Here is a 22,326-nt window from a genome sequence, read left to right as displayed (position 1 = left end):
ACACTCAACCCCCCTCCGCATACACGCACTTACCCCCATCCACATACACACGCACTCACCCCCCCTCTGCATACACACGCACTCACACCCCTCTCCGCATACACACACACTCACCCCCCCTCCGCATACACATGCACTCACACCCCTCTCCGCATACACACGCACTCACACCCCTCTCCGCATACACACGCACTCACCCCCCTCCGCATACGCACGCACTCACCCCCCCTCCGCATACACACGCACTCACACCCCTCTCCGCATACAGACGCACTCACCCCCCCTCCGCATACACACGCACTCACCCCCCTCTGCGTACACACCCAAGTCTCCCCGCACATTTATCTCCCTCGATACGCTATTACGATCCAAGATCAAACCCGTTGTAGCCCTATTATGCTTTTGACTAGGAAGTGTTTCTCCTTCCTCTAAACTTTCCTCAGCTTCTACCTTTAACTCAATTATCAACAATTTCTGTTGATGTTCTCTTTGCAGTTCCAGTTTCCGAAGTTCAAATTCTCTCTCCTTTTCCTTTCCTTCTGCCATTGACAATCTCTCCTTTATCTAATATCTTTCTTCTTTTGCCAATCTTTTCATTTCTACCTCAACGTTCCTCATTTTCATTTCCTGCTAAAAAGCTCTGTTCTTTTCTTCTGCCATAGCCATTCTCTGCTTTCCTTTCTTTTCCAATTTCTTCAGTTCTAATTCTCTCTCACACATACACTGACACACTCACTACACTGACAAACTCACTTCCCTCTCTTTTACACACACACAAACCTTCTCTCACATGCTGGTGATCCCCATTTGCCCTGCGCCCTAACCTCATTTTCACTCCCACTCCGAGGGCCACTTCCCCCATCAATGATCGCTTCGTGAAGGAAAAGCGGAGGAATGGGGGGTGGGGATGTTGATAAAACTGGAGTAGTGTGAGGTGGCGGTTTTATGAAAAAGGCCAGCGAATGGGGGCGAGGTTCTGGTGAGACGGCAGCACGATAATTAGCACTGATGCCTCACAAGCCAGGGACTTGGGCTTGATTAGACTTCAGGTGACTGTGTGGAGTTTGCACATTCTTCCCATGTCTGCATGGGTTTCCTACGTGTGCTCCGGTTTCCTCCCACAGTCCAACGATGTGCAGTTTAGGTGGATTGGCGATTCAAAATTGTTCCTAGGTGGGGTTATGGCGATGGGGTGGGATGGGCAGCACAGTAGCATAGTGGTTAGCACAGTTGCTTCACAGCTCCAGGGTTCCAAGTTCGAATTCCCTTGGGTCACTGTTTGTGCGGAGTCTGCACGTTCTTCCTGTGTCTGCATGGGTTTCCTCCCACAGTCCAAAGATGTGCAGGTTAGAGGGATTGGCCATGATAAAGTGCCCTTGGTGTCCAAAAAGGTTGGGTAGGGTTACGGGGATAGGGTGGAGACACGAGTTTGGGCTTTCCAAAAGCCAATGCAGACTCGATGGGCCGAATGGCATCCTTCTGCTTTGTCAATTCTATGATATGTATCAATGATTCTTAATTGGGCCTAGGTAGGCGACCCTTTTGGAGGGTCGGTGCAGGCTCGATGGGCTGAATGACCTCCTTCTGCACGGTCGGGGATTCTAGGAGATGGCTGGAAAGGCCATCCTGGAGCATCTTCCAACTTGGGCGCACCCATATCGCAACCTCTCTACCCCCCCCACATGCCACATATGTGCCTGGGCCTATGTTGGACCCAGACTTTGGACTCCAATGTTCAGACACCCGGAATGCAGTTTGAGTGCTACCCCTGCTGAACCCCTAGCTGGTTTCCCCCCCACCCCAACTAGTCTCCGCCTGCCAAAGCTGGACAAGAATGCAATGTGACGAATGTAAACATTTCAGATATATTGTATAAGTATTCGGAGAAGTAAGGGTTAAAAGCCATGGCTCAAGTGTGTTTGACTGCTGCAATCATGTTTTTAAGAGAATCTTGGTATGAAAGCCAGCAAAGCTTTTAGGAGCCTGAGGTGCAATTAACAATCGGAAAAGCTTGGGCTAATGCAATTTTGTTCCGATTTAGGGGGAATTGATTCCCTGGCGAGTTAATTAATTTGCAGCTTGGTGAGATGATCTCATTGCTTGGTGGAGCTTAGGCATCAGGCTCTGGACTGCTCAGGTGCAGCATCACAGTGTGTGCACATAGAATCCTGGAATGGTCTCAATGGAGGAATCTGGGCCAAATGGCATCCAGGGATACCCACGCCTGGGTGATGGGACAGCAAACCAAATTCTGGGACAATCCCAGAAAATCTGGGATAGTCAGTCACCCTGAGAACATCCTACCACTGCAGCGATACAGTGAATAATATTTATAAAAAAAGAAAACATGCAATAAAAGTATCTTTAATGTGTTCAGAAGTTGATTGTTAATCTTTAATTTAGAAAAAAGTTAATCATTGTAACAGTAATATTTACAGAGGCATTGTATATTTTTAAAGAGGGCTGTTATATTATTTCTAAATAATTAGGGACTACTTGTGAGAATGTACCTCTCAGTTGTACCCACTGTTGGTGTGTGCAGTATTAATGTCTCATTAGCCACATGGAAGGATGCACAGAAATACACTTGATGAAAGTTCCAGCATTTTGGGGTGTAAGACACGTGATTGTTTTGAACTTTTGGGAACAACAAGACAAAAGAAGCCTGCACACATGCTTAGAATACAAGATCAATAATACGTGGGAGCGCTCACCTGAGGAAGGAGCTGTGCTCCGAAAGCTAGTGATTCCAAATAAACCTGTTGAACTTTAACCTGGTGTTGTAAGACTTCATACTGTGCCCACCCCATCCAACACTGGCATCTGCACATCAAGTGGGAGCTAAGGTGAGATTGACAGAGATCTCATGGACACAAGACAAAGGAAGTGTTCATGGTAACATTGAAAAGTGAAGAAGGCGCTCTACCTTTTTCCAACTTTGCTCCACCTCCCTCTCCAACGATATAATCCATCACAAACCCCTCCCCTGAAGAAGTCATGCAGACTCGAAAACTGAATTGGTTCTCTGTCCACAGATGCTGCCAGACTTGCTGAGCATTTTCTGTTTTGGTTTCAGATTTCCAGCACCTGCATTATTGTGCTTTCATTATTACCCAGTGTGGGTTTACGGTGAAACAAAACCTCCCTCTTGAAAAAAAAATGTCGACCTCCCTTCCCCTAGCTCCTCCTCTGTGCGGCTTCGGCTGCCTCTCTGACTGACTCTGCTGCCGCTGACACAGTGAAACCGGAATAGGATTGACGTGGAGAGAGTCCGGGAGTGGGGACACTGCGGGGCGGACGGAGGGAGAAGGCGCGAGCTAGTGGCAGTTGGGAAGGCGCGAGCCAGTGGCAGTTGGGAGGCCGCTCAGTTTTTCTGGACGCCGCGGCCCGCGCGCCGCCGGAGAGGCCATGGGGCTGCTCGAGCGCGTCCGGAAGCAGTGGTTCCTGGTGGCCATCGTGCTGGCGATCACCTTCGCTAAACTGCAGCCTTCTGTGGGAATGCATGGAGGTGAGTTTTAACGCCCAGTCAGAAGGAAACCTGGCCGTGTCAGTACAACACAACCGGCACAGGATGGCATGGATAAACCCGAGTGAGGGAGTGATTTAACCTCGTGTGTACGCCCGGAGCTCTTCTGATACCTGGTTGAAGAAGAACCATTGCTTTTAATTTGCTTCCTTGTGCATTCTGTTGCACAAGACACAAACCTTACACATGACACGTTGCTAACTCACTTCCGTGTTTTGCTTACTGCGGTATTATGTTCATGGATTAAAACATGCATCTGAAAAAAGATGCATCCACCTACAGTACTGTATGTTTCGTCAACATGGCGGTGTTTATATTTTTAATTGTGTTACAAGGGCTGTCATTAATAACTTTCAGTGTTGTTAGATAAATGTTTAAACTCGCTCTTTGTGCCTTTGAGGTACTGTATATTAACTTTTCATAAGATATTAAACACCCTCGCAATTCTGCACAGTAGCCCGTACTAAAAATAGTTATTGTATTGATTTTCTAATTCGAATGCAATGCCAGAATCTGATATTTATTAACCTACTAAAGATGTAAACTGTATACAGTATCCGGCTAATCGAGAAATCATTGTATCCATCTGATACATGTGGAGGATATAACTTTACCGTGCATACTTTTGGAGTAAAATCTTCTCAAGAGTTGGACGTCATTTAAAAAAAAAATGTTTTACAATATTTTCCTTTGCATATTTAAGAATGCTAACTTGGTAAAATTTGTTTTAAACACCTGAAAATGGGTTTATCCAAAAAATGAGCATTTTGATCTGCATCTGTCCACCATCTGAATAATATGATTTTGAATTACTGAAAAGTATTAAAACAATTCTCCAGTTACTTTAGGGTATAGTAACCTGATTTTAATACATTCAAATAACAATTAAATTTAAAAGCTTTTAAGAACATCAGGACTAAGGCAAGAGTAGATCATGCAGTTCCTCAAGACCTGTTCTGCTATTTAATAAGATCATGGCTAGCTGGATGATCTTGAACTTCAACTGCACTTTCTCACCTGATCCTCATATCTCTTGATTCCTTGAGTCCACATATCTATAGATGTATAAGCATCCACAATTCTCTAAAATAAAGAATTCCAAAGAGTTACAATCACTGAGTGAAGAAATTTCCTCATCACAGTCCGAGTGACTGACCCTTTATTTTGAAACTGGTTGTAGACTCTCCAGCCAGATGAAAGAGTATTCAAGAGGAGTCTCTACCCTGTCACGTTCTCTCGGAATCTTGTATGTGTCAATGGGATTACCAATTGACAAAGGGTCATCTGGACTCGAAACGTTAACTCTTTTCTCTCCCTACAGATGCTGCCAGACATAGAACATACAGTGCAGAATGTTACGTTCAGTAACAGAATGTTAACGGAACGTTAACCTACTTAAGCCCTCACTCCCCCCCCCCCCCCCCCCCCCCCCCCCCCCCCACATCCCCGTAACCCAATAACCCCTCCGAACCTTTTTGGACACTAAGGGCAATTTAGCATGCCCAATCCACCTAACCTGCACGTCTTTGGACTGTGGGAGGAAACCAGAGGAAACGCACAAAGACACGGGGAGAATGTGCAGATTCCGCACAGACAGTGACCCTGCGGGGAATCGAACCTGTGAATCCACAGTGCTAGCCACTGTGCTACCGTTCTGCCCACACAGACCTGCTGAGATTTTCCAGCATTTTTTATTTGGTTTCAATGGGATTACCTCTCTTCTAAACTCGAAAGACTATAACTCCCACTTTACCTAATCTCTCCCCTAAGAAAACCTTAGGGCAGCACAGTAGCCTTGTGCTCCAGGGTCCCAGGTTCGATTCCGGCTTGGGTCACTGTCTGTGTGGAGTCTGCACATCCTCCCCGTGTGTGCGTGGGTTTCCTTCGGGTGCTCTGGTTTCCTCCCACAGTCCAAAGATGTACAGGTTAGGTGGATTGGGCATGATAAATTGCCCTTAGTGTCCAGAATTGCCCTTAGTGTTGGGTAGGGTCACTGGGTTATGGGGATAAGGTGGAGGTGTTGACCTTGGGTAGGGTGCTCTTTCCAAGAGCCGGTGCAGACTCGATGGGCCGAATGGCCTCCTGCACTGTAAATTCTATTATCCCAGGAACCAATTTAGTGAATCTCCGATGCAATCTTACTCAAGTTTCATAGATATGGAGATCTAAACTGTATACAGTATTTCAGGTGTATTCGCACCAAAGTTCTGTCCAATTGTAGCAGGACTTCATAACCCTTGTATTCCAGACCCCTTGCAATAAAGGCCAACACGCCATTTACTGTGGAGAGATTGTGGTATAGTAGCGGGTGGCACGGTAGCACAATGGTTAGCACTGTTGCTTTACAGCTCCAGGGTCCCAAATTCAATTCACGGCTAGGGTCACTGTCTGTGTGGAGACTGCATGTTCTCCCTGTGTCTGCGTAGGTTTCCTTTGGGTGCTCCGGTTTCCTCCCACCAGTCCCGAAAGAGTGAATTCACCTGTTAGGTGAATTGGGCATTCTGGATTCTCCCTCAGTGTACCCGAACAGGTGCCGGAATGTGGCGACTAGGGACTTTTCACAGTAAAGTCATTGCAGTGTTAATGTATGCCTACTTGTGACAATAAAGATTATTATTATGTATTGTCACTGGGCTAGTAATCCAGAGACCAAGGATAATCTTCTGGGGACTCATGTTTGATTTCCACCGTGACTGATGGTGAAATTTGAATTGAATTCAGTAAAAACCTGGAAGTGCAGATGACCATGAAACCATTGTTGTAAAAAAAACCCATCTGCTTCACTAATGTTCTTCAGGGAAGGAAATCCATCATCTTCTCTGGTCTGGCAAATGTGATTCCAGATCCATAGCAATGTAATACCCTTTAAAATGGCCCAGCAAGCAATCCAGTTCAAGGGCAATAAATGAAGGCACAGCCTGTGATGCCCACATCCCTTGAACAAATAAAATGCTTTCTGCATGTTACTTTTCTGTGTTTTGTACATAAGGACATCTTTAAACACCAATATTTAGTAGTTTCTCACAATTGGAACATATTCTCCCTACCTACCAAAGTGAATAACTTTCAGTTCTGTACTATATTCCATCTGTCACTTTATTGCCCATTCACTTAACATGTCCCTTTTTCACACACTTTATGTCCCCCTCACTACTTATTTTGCCACCGAGCTTTGCATCAATGTTGGATACAGTACACTTCATGCATATTTTATATATATATATATATATATATATATATGTATATATGTGCATATCACGGGCATGATAGCACATTAGCACCGTTGCTTCACAGTTCAATTCGCGGCTTGGGTCACTGTGCTCTGTTTTCCTCCCACAATAAGATGTGCTGTTAGGTGAATAGGACATTCTGAGTTGGCCCTCAGTGAATCCGAACAGGCATGAGATTTTTACAGTAACTTCATTGCAATGTTAATGTAAGCCTACTTGTGACAATAATAAAGATTATTATTATTATTATTACTCAGTCCCTTCATTTAAGTCTTGTAAGAAGCTGAGACCCCATCATCAGTCCTTGTGGTACTCCACTAGTACCAGCTTGCCAACCTTATAATCTGTTTATTCTGACAGTGTTCTGTCCTTTAACCTTCTATGGCCATCCTTTAGCTTCTAAAATTCCTCAAGCTTGCAACTCTTTGCAATATTATAAACCTCTTCATTTAATCTATCTACCATCCTTAACCTATGTTAGCCACAGATTACAACATACTGCAATTATATGTTTACTAAAATGTTGATAATTGTGCAATCCTTTTATTATTTTATACTTCATTTTTATTTTCATTGTCCATAACTCTGTATGAATCAATACTTAGAATTGTCACTTCTTTTATTTGTATTGTCATCAAAATTTGGTACTTGCTTCTATGATGCATTTTCAATAAATCCATTATCTATCTGCCAATTGATTACTTTTCACCTGGAATTTTTATTTCTCAATAGAATACATATTTAATGAGAATATTTTCTCTTTAAATATTCACCATTGCTTATCGACCATGATACCTATTGATTTAATTTCCCGTTTACCTCAGCCAACTTGTCTCTCATACCTATGTAATTGACTTTTTAAGTCTTATGCTCTTGTTTTAGACTTTATGCTTGGCTCAACGAGCAATTCTGTTTACATTTATTTTTATAATTTTTCCCAGAGGATCTCTTCATGTGAAATTGCTATTAATCCTGTCTTGTTACAGAAGTGAAGATCTAAAATGGCCTTTTCCGTAATTGGTTCCATGTTGTTCTAGGAAGCTGTTTAAATGCGTTCCAAGAATTAGTCCTCTAACGACTTTTTCCAATTTGATTTGTTCAGTCCATATGAAAATTGAAGTCTTCCATCATTATTGTATCGCCTTCATTACAAGCTCTCTAGTTTTTTTCATTCATTCATGGTCATCACTGTCAAGTCCAGCATTTATTGCCCACCCCTAATTGCCTTTGAGAAGGTAGCGGTGAGGTGAGCCACTGTTGTTAGAGACGGAGTCCAAAGATTTTGATCCAGCAACTGTGAAGGAACACATATGTTTCCAAGTCAGGTGGTGTGCAACTTTTAAAGGAACTTGCAGGCGGTGGTGTTCCACATATCTGCTGCATTATTCTTTTTGTTGATAGGAGTTGTCAAGTTTGAAAGGTGCTGTCAAAGGAGCCTTGGCGAGTTGCTGCAGTGCATCTTGTAAATGCTGCACACTGTTGCCGCTGTGTGCTGGAGGTAGAGTGAGAGAATATTTAAGGTTTTGGATGGGGTGCCAATCTCCTTTTTCTTGAATGTTGTAGCAGCACCAATCAAAGTAAATGGAGAATATTACATCACATTCTTGACTTGTGTTCTGTAGATGGTGGATTTGATAAATACTCTTGTCCAGTATTATGCCTACTGTTGAATACCTCTCATCCCCACCCATACTTATTCTACTTCCTGCTCTTCTGAGCCAAGTTCCTTTCTCACTACTTTAGTGCCTTCACGAAGGGGGAGTCCACACCGAGTTGAGTGAAACGATAACAATTTATTTCAAAGCCCTGAATACATGGCACTTGGCACTACCCAACATGTGAGTGCCTGCTGGTTACCGCAAGTATGCTAGTCGCCTCGCTGTCGTCGTCATCCGGTAGACCTCTAACCACTTTGAATGGGCGTCCACCAGCAGAAGAAACATGAAACTAATAAAGGGGCCAGCAAAGTTGGCGTGAACCGGGCCTTGGATGGCCCGGCATTCCCAGGGATGAAGAAGTGTGGCGGTAGGGAGCTTCTGTTGTTCCTGACTGACGGGGCATGGCTGAACCACCTGCTCGAGGCCGGAATCGAGCCTCGGCTGCCAAACATAGCTTCTTGCGAGCAGCTTAATTTTAGCATCTTCATTTTAGACAGCCCTGGGTGCCCGTTATGTAGGTCCTTCAATATGAGCCACTGGTTTTTTCTCAGGTGAACAACCCATGTGCCCCACAGGAGAATACTGTCCTCCACACTGAGCTCAGACATCCTGGAGGAGAACGCCCATAGTTCCATCGGCAACTGTTGATGCTGCCCTCCAATCAAGACCAGGCGCTGTGCCTTGGCAAGGATGGGGTCTTTCTGGGTGATTCATGGATGTGGGATGCAGTGACCACCAGAGAGTCCATGAAATCAATATGGCCACGACCTCGTCTACCGGAGGGGGAGGCGAGGCTTCTTTGGTTGGGGCGAGCAGCTCAGCGCGTCTGCATGTGCTATGTGGGTCCCTGGCTGATACCAAAAGAGAGTACTGTTGCTGCCTATAGTAGTGCCCAATTGGCAGGATCGCTCTGTCCTCATGAGTGGAGGCTTGTGGTCCGTAGTTATATTAAAATGGTGACTGTACACTTACAAACATCATCGTCAGACCCTCTTGATTTGAGCATATTTATGCTCGGCCGTGGGTAATGTGCGGGACGAAAGCGATTGTCCGTTCTCTAATGTCTGACATCCGATGGGCCAACACGGCCCCAATACATAAGGGGATGCATCGCAGGTGCCGACCAAAGGCTTGCCTGAGCTGCCGTGCATCAGTATGCTGGAGGATGACAAACATCTTTATATGTGTTAGAAAGCCGCCTCCTGGGTCGTTCCCCAGATCCAGACCTGGTGCTTCTTTTTAAGAGCAGTTGCAGAGAAGCCAGTACGGTCACAAGGTTTAGCATGAACTTCCCATAGTGGTTCACCAAGTCGAGGAACAAACGGAGCTCCATTGTATCCGTCAGGGCGGGGGCCAACTAAATGGCACCCACCTTTCCCGGCACTGGTTACAATCCATCGTGGTCAACGTGATATCCTATGTAGACTACTACTTTGGCAGAGAACATGCACTACGCCAATGCAGGTAGAAGCCAAACTCCGAAAACAGTTGCAGCACTGCCTCCAGGATCCTTAAGTGCTCCTGGTTGGTAGCTCCAATGACCAGGACATCATCGAGGAATGTCGCGAAACATGGCAACCCGCGCAGAATATTCTCCATAATGCGCTGAAAAATGGCACAAGCTGACGAGACACCAAAGGCAATCGGGTATATTTGTAGAGGCCCTGCTGAATATTTATCATGACATATTGGCGGGAGGACTTGTCGAGTTCTAGTTGTAAGTATGCGTTGCTTGTGTTTAGCGTGGTGAAAGAACACCCACTAGCTAGCTTTGCATGCAGGTCCTCAATACGAGGCGTGGGATAACGGTCTAGTTGCGAGGCGGTATTGACCGTCAGCTTGTCGTCACCGCAAAGGCGGGCCATCCCATCTGGTTTCAGGACCGGCACCACCGGCGCTGGCCAGTCGGCGCGGCAGATGGCCTGATGATGTCCAGGCTCTCCAATCGGTCGGGTTCAGCAGCCACCTTGTTCATCAAGGCATAGGGAATGGGACACGACCGGAAATAGCATGGATGAGTTGCTGGATCTATGTGTATTTTAGCCACGGCCTGGGCTGGAAAACCTCTGGGAACTTGCCAAGCACTTCGCACATGTCACTGGACCTGCCCTGCAGAACATGTTGCCAGTCCAGTCGTAAGCAGCGAAACCAGTAAGCTGGGGCCATCCCTGCGAACCACAATAAGGGTTAGTTGGGTCGACTGATGGGCACAAACAATGGGTGCCAACACTGCCCCCATGATCTGCAGATGCTCTCCGGATACGTAGCTAAACAAGCTGTCGTGTCCGCCAAAGCCAAAGTGTGGCCTCCCAGTCAGATGCCATTTACTGGTGCGCTCCCCCATAACCCCCCACCATTTACTGGTACCCTCCTCTCTTAAATGCTGTCATGTACTCGTACCCTCATCTATGATGCTGCCATTTACTGTTACTGTCCTCTCTAATGCTGCCATTTACTGATGCCCTCCTCCATAATCCCCCCATTTATTGGTGCCCTCCTCTATAATTCTGACATTTCCTGGTGCCCTCCTCTATAATGATGCCATTTCCCGATGCCCACCACTACATTTCTGGCATTTACTGGTGCCCTCCTATATAATGCGGCCATTTGCTGGTGCCCTCCCCTATAATTTTGTTTAGTAAGCACGCTCTCCCCTTGTCTGCGTGGATTTTCTCCGAGTGCTCCGATTTCCTCCCACAGTCCAAAGATGTGCAGGTTAGGTGGATTGGCCATGCTAAATTGCCCTTAGTATCCAAAAGATTTGGGTGGGGTTACTAGGTTACGAGGATATGGTGAAGGGGTGGGCTTGGGTAGGATGCTCTTTCCAAGCGCCGGTGCAGACATGACGGGCCGAATGGCCTCCTTCTGCACTGTAAATTCTATGATTCTAGATGTGTTTGAAAGTGCTCTGCACCACCACGGACACCACCGCCCCAGTGACCAACTCGATTGTAGCATGTGTCCATTCACCTGAACGGGGACACGAATGAGGGCTACATGGGTGCTGCAAGGCACTGCAATTACGTGGCAGACTCTTCGTCTCGGTGATTCAAAGGAAAGACCCTATCCGAATCGTCCAAATAGAAGCTCTTATCTCTAGGTGGACGCTTACCCTGGTCGGGGAGCCTATACCATCGTTCCTCATTCCTCATGAAATCCTTGTTCCCTGCGGTCGTGCTGTGGCCGGTGGCCGCACGTCATACACTGAGGTAAATTGTTCTCGGCGGACTCTGGTGAGTGGTCTCGTCGTGGCGGATGGGCCTGTGCCCACGGGCCAGGGCCTCGTGATCTGTCAGACCGGCTGAGGGGGGCTACCACGGGAGGGACCTCAATGCAGGGCATTTACTTCCATGTCCTGGAGTTCCTGCGCTGATCTTTCGTGAAAATAATAGTGCATGCGCACTGCATACTAGGTCCAATCTTCGACCTTTGCGTCTGTACCGCAGCATAGTGAAGACATGCGGTCCCCTACTCACAACCCAAGCATCAGGAGGTGGTGGAGCTGCAAGACCCCTGTGTCAAAAGTGGACTGAGTTTACTCCTTGTCGCCAGTTTTGTGTCTTCAAGAAGTGGGTGTCCACACCGAGTTGAGTGAAACGATAACAATTTATTCCAAAGCCCTGGAGATACGGCCAGCTTTATACCGGAAGTACACACGTTCCCCCAAGAATTCTGGGAATACGAGATCCCCGATGCCATAAGTACAATGAGAATACAGGTTATGACAACTACTGTCCTTATGCCATCCTTTATTATCAGGGCTAACACTCCCATCCCGATGCTGTCCTTTTCTGTCAATTATGCTGGAATATTCTGTTCTCTCTTGCGGTGGTCGCTATGCAACCATGCCTCTTAATAGCTGTTGAAACAAACCCATTTATCTCTTTTTGTTTTGCGCCATTAATTTGTCTATTTTATAAGAACGCTTAATGGGTTCAAATACAGCGCCTTTAATTTGAACTTTTGCTTTTATCCTGATTTTGATTTTATTCACTCGTGCATTATTACTGTTAAGCTCTGTCCGTTCCTGTCGCATTCTGTTTATAGAACATAGAACATTACAGCGCAGTACGGGCCCTTCGGCCCTCGATGTTGCGCTGACCCGTGAAACCATCTGAAGCCGATCTGACCTACACTATTCCATTTTCATCCATATGTCTATCCAGTGACCACTTAAATGCCCTTAAATTTGGCGAGTCTACTACTGTTGCAGGCAGGGCGTTCCACACCCCTACTACTCTCTGAGTAAAGAAACTGCCTCTGACATCTGTCCTATATCTACCACCCCTCAATTTAAAGCTATGTCCCCTCGTCTTGGTCATCACCATCCGAGGAAAAAGACTCTCACTGTCCACCCTATCTAACCCTCTGACTATCTTATATGTCTCTATTAAGTCACCTCTCAGCCTTCTCCTCTCTAACGAAAACAACCTCAAGCCCCTGAGCCTTTCCTCGTAAGACCTTCCCTCCATACCAGGCAACATTCTAGTAAATCTCCTCGGAACCCTTTCCAAAGCTTCCACATCCTTCCTATAATGTGGTGACCAGAACTGCACGCAGTACTCCAGGAGCGGCCGCACCAGAGTTACGTACAGCTGCAGCATGACCTTGTGGCTCCGAAACTCAATCCCCCTACTGATAAAGGCTAGCACACCATATGCCTTATTAACAGCCCTATTAACCTGGGTGGCAACTTTCAGGGATTTATGTACCTGGATGCTGAGATCTCTCTGTTCATCTACACTACCAAGAATCTTGCCATTAGCCCAGTACTCTGCATTCCTGTTACTCCTTCCAAAGTGAACCACCTCACACTTTTCCACATTAAACTCCATCTGCCACCTCTCAGCCCAGCTCTGCAGCTTATCTATGTCCCCCTGTATCCTATAACATCCTTCAGCACTATCCACAACTCCACCAACCTTCGTGTCATCTGCAAATTTACTAACCCATCCTTCTACACCCTCTTCCAGGTCATTTATAAAAATGACAAACAGCAGTGGCCCCAAAACAGATCCTTGCGGTACACCACTAGTAACTGAACTCCAGGATGAACATTTGCCATCAACCACCACCCTCTGTCTTCTTTCAGCTAGCCAATTACTGATCCAAACCGCTAAATCACCTTCAATCCCATACTTTCTTATTTTCTGCAATAGCCTACCATGGGGAACCTTATCAAACGCCTTACTGAAATCCATATACACCACATCAACCGCTTTACCCTCATCCACCTGTTTGGTCACCTTCTCAAAAAACTCAATAAGGTTTGTGAGGCATGACCTACCCTTCACAAAACCGTGTTGACTATCGCTAATCAACTTGTTCTTTTCAAGATGATTATAAACCCTATCTCTTATAACCTTTTCCAACATTTTACCCACAACCGAAGTAAGGCTCACTGGTCTATAATTACCAGGGTTGTCTCTACTCCCCTTCTTGAACAAGGGGACAACATTTGCTACCCTCCAGTCTTCCGGCACTATTCCTGTCGACAAAGACGACATAAAGATCAAGGACAAAGGCTCTGCAATCTCCTCCCTGGCTTCCCAGAGAATCCTAGGATAAATCCCATCTGGCCCATCTTTACCCAAATCGTGACATTGCTTTATGGCTTTGACTTTTCTCTTTAGATTTATAAATTTTCACTCACCTGAACTCTTCCCCACCCAATCCTAATTTAGTTGAAAACCCTGCCTCCAACCCGAGTTATTTGGCACAGGTCCCAACCAAGTTTGTGTGAAGCCCAACAGAACAGTTTCCTCTTTCTCCATTTCTGGTGTCATGCCCCATGAATAGACATCTCCGTCTTCCACGCATTCAAGACTCTTGATTAATCCGAGGCCAATTTATATGTGTCTCAGGAATTAACCCAGAGATTATAGTCTTTGGGGTTCTATTAATTGATTCGTATCCTACTTCCTGAAACTGCCTCAGCAGAACCACATTCCTATTTCTGCCTACATCGTTGATTCCTACATGGCCCATGAGAACTGACGACACCCTGTCACTCCAAATTCTTCTCTGACCTGTGGGGGGTCTTTTATCTTTTTCAAGAACAGATTATCTGGTCACTGGTTTGTTTGCGGCTTCTGTAAACTAGTGCCCAAATATGCTGCTGCTTTTATCTCTGTAACAGGGACTGAATTTCAAAAAATAATGTTCTTGATAATTGTAACAAATCCCATAAGCAAGCTTATTTGTTCACTCTTGAAAACGTGGTTGTATAAACTTTGTTTAGTTTCTTCATGAAAGTAACAGGCCTAATGAAATGCAATCATATTAGTTGATAAAGTTGATAAGACAAGTACATTATTCCTAGAGAATGTGATGAAACATTTCCAGAAATTCAAATGAATTAATGCACTTCTATTTTATTACACATTTTAATTTATGCTTAAAAGTTTGAGAAAATTAATATTCAATTTCAGTTGAATATGAGTCAAACTGGAGAACAGATAACATTGCTAAACCCAATAAATTAATCTAATTGAAATAAGTATGCTTCTACATAATTCAAAAATATTTTTCATGTTTTGGGAGAGAAATGAACATTTTTCTGAGAATCATTTCAGTGTTAATTTTATTTAACAATTTATACAGAGAAAAGATACAGGATGAGATCTTGCATCGGTTCACGCTGGCAGGGATTCTGATCCTGCAGATGGCAAACTCCTGCCACGGGTTTCTCGGTGGCATGGGGCGGTGGAGTTAATGGGAAATCCCATTGACAGTGGTGGGACCTGAAGATCCCGCCGTCGAGAAACACGCTGCGGGGAGGCCAGATATTCTTGCCGACTACGTATGCTGACTTCCACTGCAGTATAATATGAAAATGTGTATCCGATTTAGTTTATACGTATTATATATAAAAGAGGCTGTGAAATGTTTCGATTTCAAATCCGTAAACTTGCCCATTGTTTTTGCATGAAAACTGTAACACTTCAAATTTGGGTATATTTACAATTAAGATGTTATTTTTATTAGTAATTTAATATTCTATGGCTTTTTCCCACAGCTACTAGACTCTTCGACTCTCCCTCGGACTGATCTGTTCCCTGTAAGAACACTATTCAGGACGCCCTATGCTGCTCTTGCTCATGTATTTGCTTTGTTCCGCACTGTAACCAATCACTATTTGTCAATGTACTTTGTCGATTATTCTTTTTGTCTACTGTGTACATTCCCTTAGTCGTAGAAAAATGCTTTTCACTGTACTTCGGTACACGTGACAATAAATCAATCAGTCAATCAAAATAAAAAACCAGTGTAATCACTTACCATTTAGAAAATAATCAATTATTTTAACATATTTGTTTTAGATTAATACTTACTAATTACCATTGACTAATGCAAAATAAAATCTGTGCAATGGCTATTTTAGGGAGGATTGAGGATGAGAGATTTTATAATTAAAATTATTATATATTTTTAATATATAGGACCATTGAGGCCAGAGATTACGATAACGTATGTTGCTGTTTCAACTATATTTTTAAACAGTGGACTCTCATTAAAGACTGAGGTAGGCTTTTTATGATTCATAACTATCATAACTATCGCATCATAACTATCACATCAAACTGTGGGCTTGTACAGCATTGGCCATTTAGTATTTAATTTGTATTTCATTTTTAATGATTTGTATCTTGTATAAACCATGACAAAATTATATTTTAGCTATTCTATGCTACGGTTAGTTGTATCCAGTAATTAGTATGTGGAGTTGGTGCCTGTATTCTATCCAGTGTATGTTTTTTTATATTAACATAATAATTTTGAAAATGGTTTTGTCTTTTTCAAAGTAGGAAGCCGACATTAATAGATGCATTAATTGATACAAAATGCAGCATATTTTTAAAGATCTATTGTCGTACATGTGAACTTGTCCACTTTGGCAGGCAGAATAGAAGAATAACATAGTATTTGAATGGAATATTGGCTTTTACTGCAGGGAATTATGTATAAAAGTACAGCTGTACGGAGCCTTAATTAGACTACATCCTAGATGTACTGTATACATTTTTGTTCTCCTTACTTAAGGGATATCAAGTAGTTCAGAGGAAATTCACTTCACTGATTCCTGGGATAAAGGGCTTATCTTAAGAGGAAAGGTTGAGAAGGTTGGGCCTGAGAGGTAATCTTATTGAAACATGTAAGATGCTGAGGGGACATAACAGGGTTGATGTTGAAAGGATGTTTTCCTTGTGGGAGAGTCTAGAACTAGGAGGCACAGATTAAAAATTAGGGGTCTTCTTTGGATGGTTCAGACTGTCTTGTACCAATAGTTATCCAAAAAAAGTTGAGAAGAATTAAAACCACTTCTAGCTTCTGGATGGGTTCTGCCCTCCTCCATGGGTGTCCTCCAGTCCCATTCTCAGTACCCTCTCAAACGGAGCCCTGCCACCCCTGATTATTTCCCCTCACCTATACTCACCCACCCACCCACCCAACAGGTTTCATTCCTCCTAGTGTCTTATAAAAGGTGGCGTGGCCTCCTTGCCTCCAATTCAATAGCGTTCAACTGAAAGCCTCAGGAGCATGCTGCCCTGCACTGATTACAAAGTTTAAAAAAGTAGGCGCAGAGTGGTAGTCCGACTCTGATTGCCATTTCATGGAAGTTCAGCCTGGGATTAAGTATGATAACATCTTCATTTTTGGTTTCAACATCAATTCTGACCAGAGGCACAACATTGGCTGTCCCAATAATGGCCAGCATTGATGTCTCCATGGGGGTTAACGCACGTGGGCACGTCAGTTCACCCTCAGTTGCCTCATTCTGCCACTGGTTGTGCACCACCTTGTCCAAGAGCGGCACGACTATCAGCAAATGTCCTGCAATTATATTTGCTGATGTGGCTTGTGTTTGAATATTTGGCAGTGTTTGCAAGTATGTGGGTGTGAGGCTTGCAGCAATGCGAAGTATTTGCAGGTGGGGTGAAGCATAGGAATGTTAAGTACAGATCTTGATTAATATTGTAGATGGGTAAATTATGAAATTAAATTAAAATAGCTTATTGTCATGTGTAGGCTTCAATGAAGTTACTGTGAAAAGCCTCTAGTCGCCACATTCCGGCGCCTGTTCAGGGAGGCTGGTACGGGAATTGAACCGTGCTGCTGGCCTGCCTTGGTCTGCTTTCAAAGCCAGCGATTTAGCCCAGTATGCTAAACTGCCCCACATGAGATGGTGGTGATTTGAACAGTTACTGAGGCTACTGTTGCAGTTGACAAGGTATGGCATTTAAAGATGCATTTACCTACCGTGGCCACTCCCATGAGGTAATTGAAAATGAAAATCGCTTATTGTCACGAGTAGGCTTCGATGAAGTTACTGTGAAAAGCCCCTAGTCGCCACATTCCGGCGCCTGTCCGGGGAGGCTGGTACGGGAAACTTGTTGCAGCAGTGTATGTTCATCCTTAGGGCTCAACTGCTGACATTAACCTGTATGCCCCCACTGCTTTTTTGTCTGTGTGTCTGAAGGGTCTCTTTGGTGGTGAGCTGCCTTCTTGAACCGCTGCAGTCCATGTGGTGCAGGTACACCTACAGTGTTCTTAGGGAGCAAGTTCCTGCACCTGTTTTTTGGGAGGGCTATTTATTTAGCCCCTGCAGACTCCAATTCTTTGTGAATAGCTTTTATACTTGCGTTGTTCATTTCTTATTTTACTTGGCACTTTTCTTTTTAAATTTAGAGTGCCTAATTATTTTTTTTTTCCCAATTAAGCGGCAATGTAGCGTGGCAAATCCATCTACCCTGCACATCATTTTGGTTTGTGGGGGTTAGACCCATGCAGACATGGGGAGAATGTGCAAACTCCACACGGATAATGACCTGGGACCAGGATCGAACCTGGGACCTCAGCGCCGTGAGGCAGCAGTGCTAACCACTGCGCCATTGTTCCGCCCTTAATTGGCACTTTGAGATTTTAGAAATGTAAAACCAACTTAGATTTGATCAGTTACTCTTCTTTAAATATCCCTGAAAGCACTTAGAGATTTTCCATATAAAAGCAACAAGATGCTGGAAATCGGAAATAAAAACAGAAAATGATGGAAATAGTTAGCAGGCCAGGAAGTATCTGTGGCGAGAGAAACAGGGTTAATGTTTCACGTGAGTGACCCCACTTTCTTCCCGTGTCTGCGTGGGTTTTCTCCGGGTGCTCCAGTTTCCTCCCAAAGATTTGCAGGTTAGGTGGTTTGGCTATTCAAAAATGCCCCTAGGTAGGGTTAGGGGATAGGGTGGGGGATTGGGCCTAGGTAGGGTGCCCTAACAGAAGGGTGGTACAGACGCGATGGGCCAAATGGCCTCTTTCTGCACTGTTGGGATTCTGTGATTCTAGGTAAGGGGAGAGTATTCCATCACTCTCCTGACTCGTGGCTTGCAGATTGTGGACAAGCTTGGGAGAATCAGGAGGTGAGTTATTCATCATAGAATTCCTTGACTCTGACTTCCTCTTGTAGGCACAGTGTTCATATGGCTAGTCCAGTTAAGTTTCTGGTCAATGGCTACAACTGAGACCTGCAATCTTTCTCCTTTTAAATAATATGCTGCTTTTCTATTCTTGCTACGAAAGTGGACAAGTTCACATTTTCCCATATTATACTCCTATCGGCCAAGTTTTTGTCCACTCACTTAACCTATCTATATACTTTTGCAAACTCTTATGTCCTCTTTACAACTTTCTCTCCTACCTATCTTTGTGTCATCAGCAAATTTACAACTGACATATGGTCCCATCATCCCAAATCATTGATTATAGATCATAAACATTTGAGGCCACTGATCCCTGTGGCATTCCACTAGTCACATGTTGCCAACTCAAACTATCCCTAGTCTCTGCTTCCTGTTAAGTAATCAATCCTTTATCCATGCTAATATGTTACCCCCTCCACTGTGTGCTGTTATTTTGTGTCGGAAACTTTGAGTTGGCACCTTCTCAAATGCCTTTTGGGAAGATCTACAGGTTCCACTGTATCCAAGTTGCTTGTTACTTCTCAATGAACTCTAATCAATTACTCAATTACCCTTTCAGAAAATCATGTTGACATTGCCTGATTGCATTAAGATTTTCTAAAATTCCTGCTATAGCCTCCTTAATAATTGATTTTACTTGATTCTATAGATTCTATTATATGGGGTATCAGTGAAATTTGCAACATTGGTATTGAGTTAAGCTTGGAATAATATCCTGATGTAGCTAGCAGTTTATTTTTTTAACTCTTTATAACCAACAATTGAACTGTAGGCACTTGCAAGACAAATTCCTCATTTGTGACATATTTGAGATTATCTTTGCATTCTAATGAAATTCTGATATCAGCTTTAAAAGACTCCATGTATATCACTGTAATAAAAATTTGTTGCATCTTCCTAGGGCAAAAATCCATGATCAACTCACTAACCCCGATCTTTAAATTAGAGGTTTGTTCATTTGCATTTCATAAATAGGATATTTGAGTCAATTAAAAATCAGCCAGCAGATGCTGCAGGAAACATAATGAATCAAGAACCCAAAAAAGTGAATTGAACCAAACACCTCAAAAGTGATCAACCAAATGATTCTGACAATTTTTTTTCAAGCCCTTGGAACCCTTAAGAGGTTCCCTCACATGACTGGATACAAATTTGCGATCGTGAAAGTCATAGTTTAATTCTGGAATCATAAAACGTTAAACATGGACTTCATTTGTTGTAAGATATACTTCAAATAAATAATTTCCACATAGCATATTCTCCTCAGAATATTGAATTGTACTCCGTTTTCAGAACTTTGAGCTATTCAACTGGACCAGGGAATTCATCAAAACGAAGAACTTGTATTTATTTAGAGTGGCACGGTGGCCTCGCAGTACTAGGGACCCGGGTTCAATTCTGGCCTTGGGTGACTGTGTGGAGTTTGTACATTCTCCCTGTGTCTGCGTTGGCTTCTTTTGGGTGTTCCAGTTTTCTCCCATAGTCCAAAGATGTGCAGGTTAGATAGGGTTACGGGGATAGGGCGGGGGAGTGGTCCTAGGTAGGGTGTGCTTTCAGAGGGTTGGTGCAGCCTCAATGGGCTGAATGGCCTCCTTCTGCATTGTCGGGATTCTGTGATTCTATATAATGCCTTTCATGCCCTCAAAACCTCCCAAACACTCACAACCAGCAGTTTACTTTGAAATGTGATTATGGATTTGTGGGAAAATGCTGGAATGGAAAAATAGTTTGCTGCAAGGCTTACTGCCTAACTCAATTCGATTATTTTTATAACTGCACATTTTTAGATGATATAATGTATTATGGAACTGACAACATCAGTAACCAAGAATTAGAATAAACAAATGGTTCCATTTTAAGTATTTGAGAACCTCCTATCCTAGTTTAATTTGATTCTCATATCTTAAATCTCTTTCATGGATGAATCCCTAATCTCATACTTTTTGAGAGTATCTATCCTTGCCTCATGCTTGGGTAAGCGTTTGGTAATTTTCCTGGGAAAATCAATGTGCCTGATAATTATATCTAGCTATTAGACCTGTGTTGGATTTCCATTAGCTCGCACTCTGGCTTTCAAAAACAATGGATTGTAACATGAGATGGTTCTTAACTCTGAATCAATTTATTTTACCGAGTTACATAAGTAATCATAACATAGTTACAATATGTTTCGCTGATTGTATTTTAATCTGGGGCAAAATGGGAAATAATAATCTTTATTAGTGTCACAAATAGGCTTACATTAACACTGCAATTAAGTTACTGTGAAGATCCCTTAGTCATCACACTACGACGCCTGTTCGGGTACACTGAGGGAGAATTCAGAATACCCAATTCACCAAACAAGCACGTCTTTGGGACTTGTGGGAGGAAACCGGAACACCTGGAGGAAACTCGTGCAGACACGGGGAGAATGTGCAGACTCCACACAGATAGTGCCCCAACATGGGAATCGAACTCGGGTCCCTGGTGCTATGAAGCAACTGTGCTACCATGCCACCCCGTAGCTACTGCTTTAGATTCCCATGGCTTTCCAGCAGCTGAAAGCAGGTTGGCATTTGTTGGAAATGATGACCAGTAAACCCGGCCCCACAATAAATGTTGCGGCCTAGCATCCCTCTGCAAGATCCTGCTAGAACCCCTTCACATTTCATTACTGATGGGAGCTTGCTGTGTGGCATTAATATTTATCCACTTAACAATAGTGACTTCAGTCAGTGGAACACATACTATGTTTAGCACTTGGCAATGTTTTTACATTGTGGTAAGGTTCCATGAAAATGATAGTTGTTTTTAAAATTGTTATAGTAATAAAGTACTGTATTTACTATTCAGTCCAAAATTAAAAATTAACAAATGCTGATTTTAAACAGATCAAAAGCCATCACACCACTTTTATTCATATTTCCATAGTGATATAGACCATTACTTTGCTTCCTCTTTAAGTATCATGAAAGAAAGAATTTGTCTTATATAATGTCTTTAACATCTTGAGGACAGCCAAAGTCCTCAAAACAATTAAGTACTTTTGAAGTGTAGTTATTGCCTTTTTTAGAGTACCCAATTTTTTTTTAAATTTAGGGGCAATTTAGCATGACCAATCCACCTACCCTGCACATCTTTGGATTGTGGGGGTGAGAACCACGCAGACACGGTGTGAATGTGCAAACTCCACACGGACAGTGACCCGGGTCCTTGGCGTTGTGAGGCAGCAGTGCTAACTGTGCTGTGCTAACCACAGCGCCACTGTGCTGCCCTGTAGTTACTGTTTTAATGTTGGGACATTCAGCAACAATCTGTGCACAGCAAGGGACTACAAAATGTATTGAGATCAGAAACTATTTTAATAATGTTGGTTGATAAATATTAGCCAAGGTACTAAAAAAAGTTCCTCTTTTCCTTCTTAACTGCCCTAGGGCCGTTTATGTTCATCTGAAAGG

General features: G+C 43.7%; 1 protein-coding gene across 7 annotated transcripts in view; it reads left to right on the top strand.

Annotated features, from left to right (window-relative positions):
- The first annotated feature begins 3,006 nt into the window (after positions 1-3,006).
- The window catches only part of slc10a7 (solute carrier family 10 member 7), a 345,830-nt gene continuing 326,510 nt past the window's right edge, over positions 3,007-22,326 (top strand). For 2 of the 7 annotated variants that reach the window (XM_038791944.1, XM_038791946.1), the window contains exons 1-2: positions 3,010-3,508; positions 15,857-15,939. In XM_038791944.1, coding sequence (XP_038647872.1) covers positions 3,409-3,508; positions 15,857-15,939 — 183 coding nt within the window. In that variant the 5' untranslated portion in view covers positions 3,010-3,408. Of the gene's footprint in view, positions 3,509-15,856; positions 15,940-19,787; positions 19,835-22,326 lie in introns of all 7 variants that reach the window. The other 5 variants (XM_038791942.1, XM_038791947.1, XM_038791948.1 and 2 more) reach the window with 4 other exon arrangements.

This window comes from Scyliorhinus canicula, chromosome 3 (assembly GCF_902713615.1).
Source record: "Scyliorhinus canicula chromosome 3, sScyCan1.1, whole genome shotgun sequence".
NCBI lineage: Eukaryota > Metazoa > Chordata > Chondrichthyes > Carcharhiniformes > Scyliorhinidae > Scyliorhinus > Scyliorhinus canicula.
This window is presented reverse-complemented; position numbering and strand designations above follow the sequence as displayed.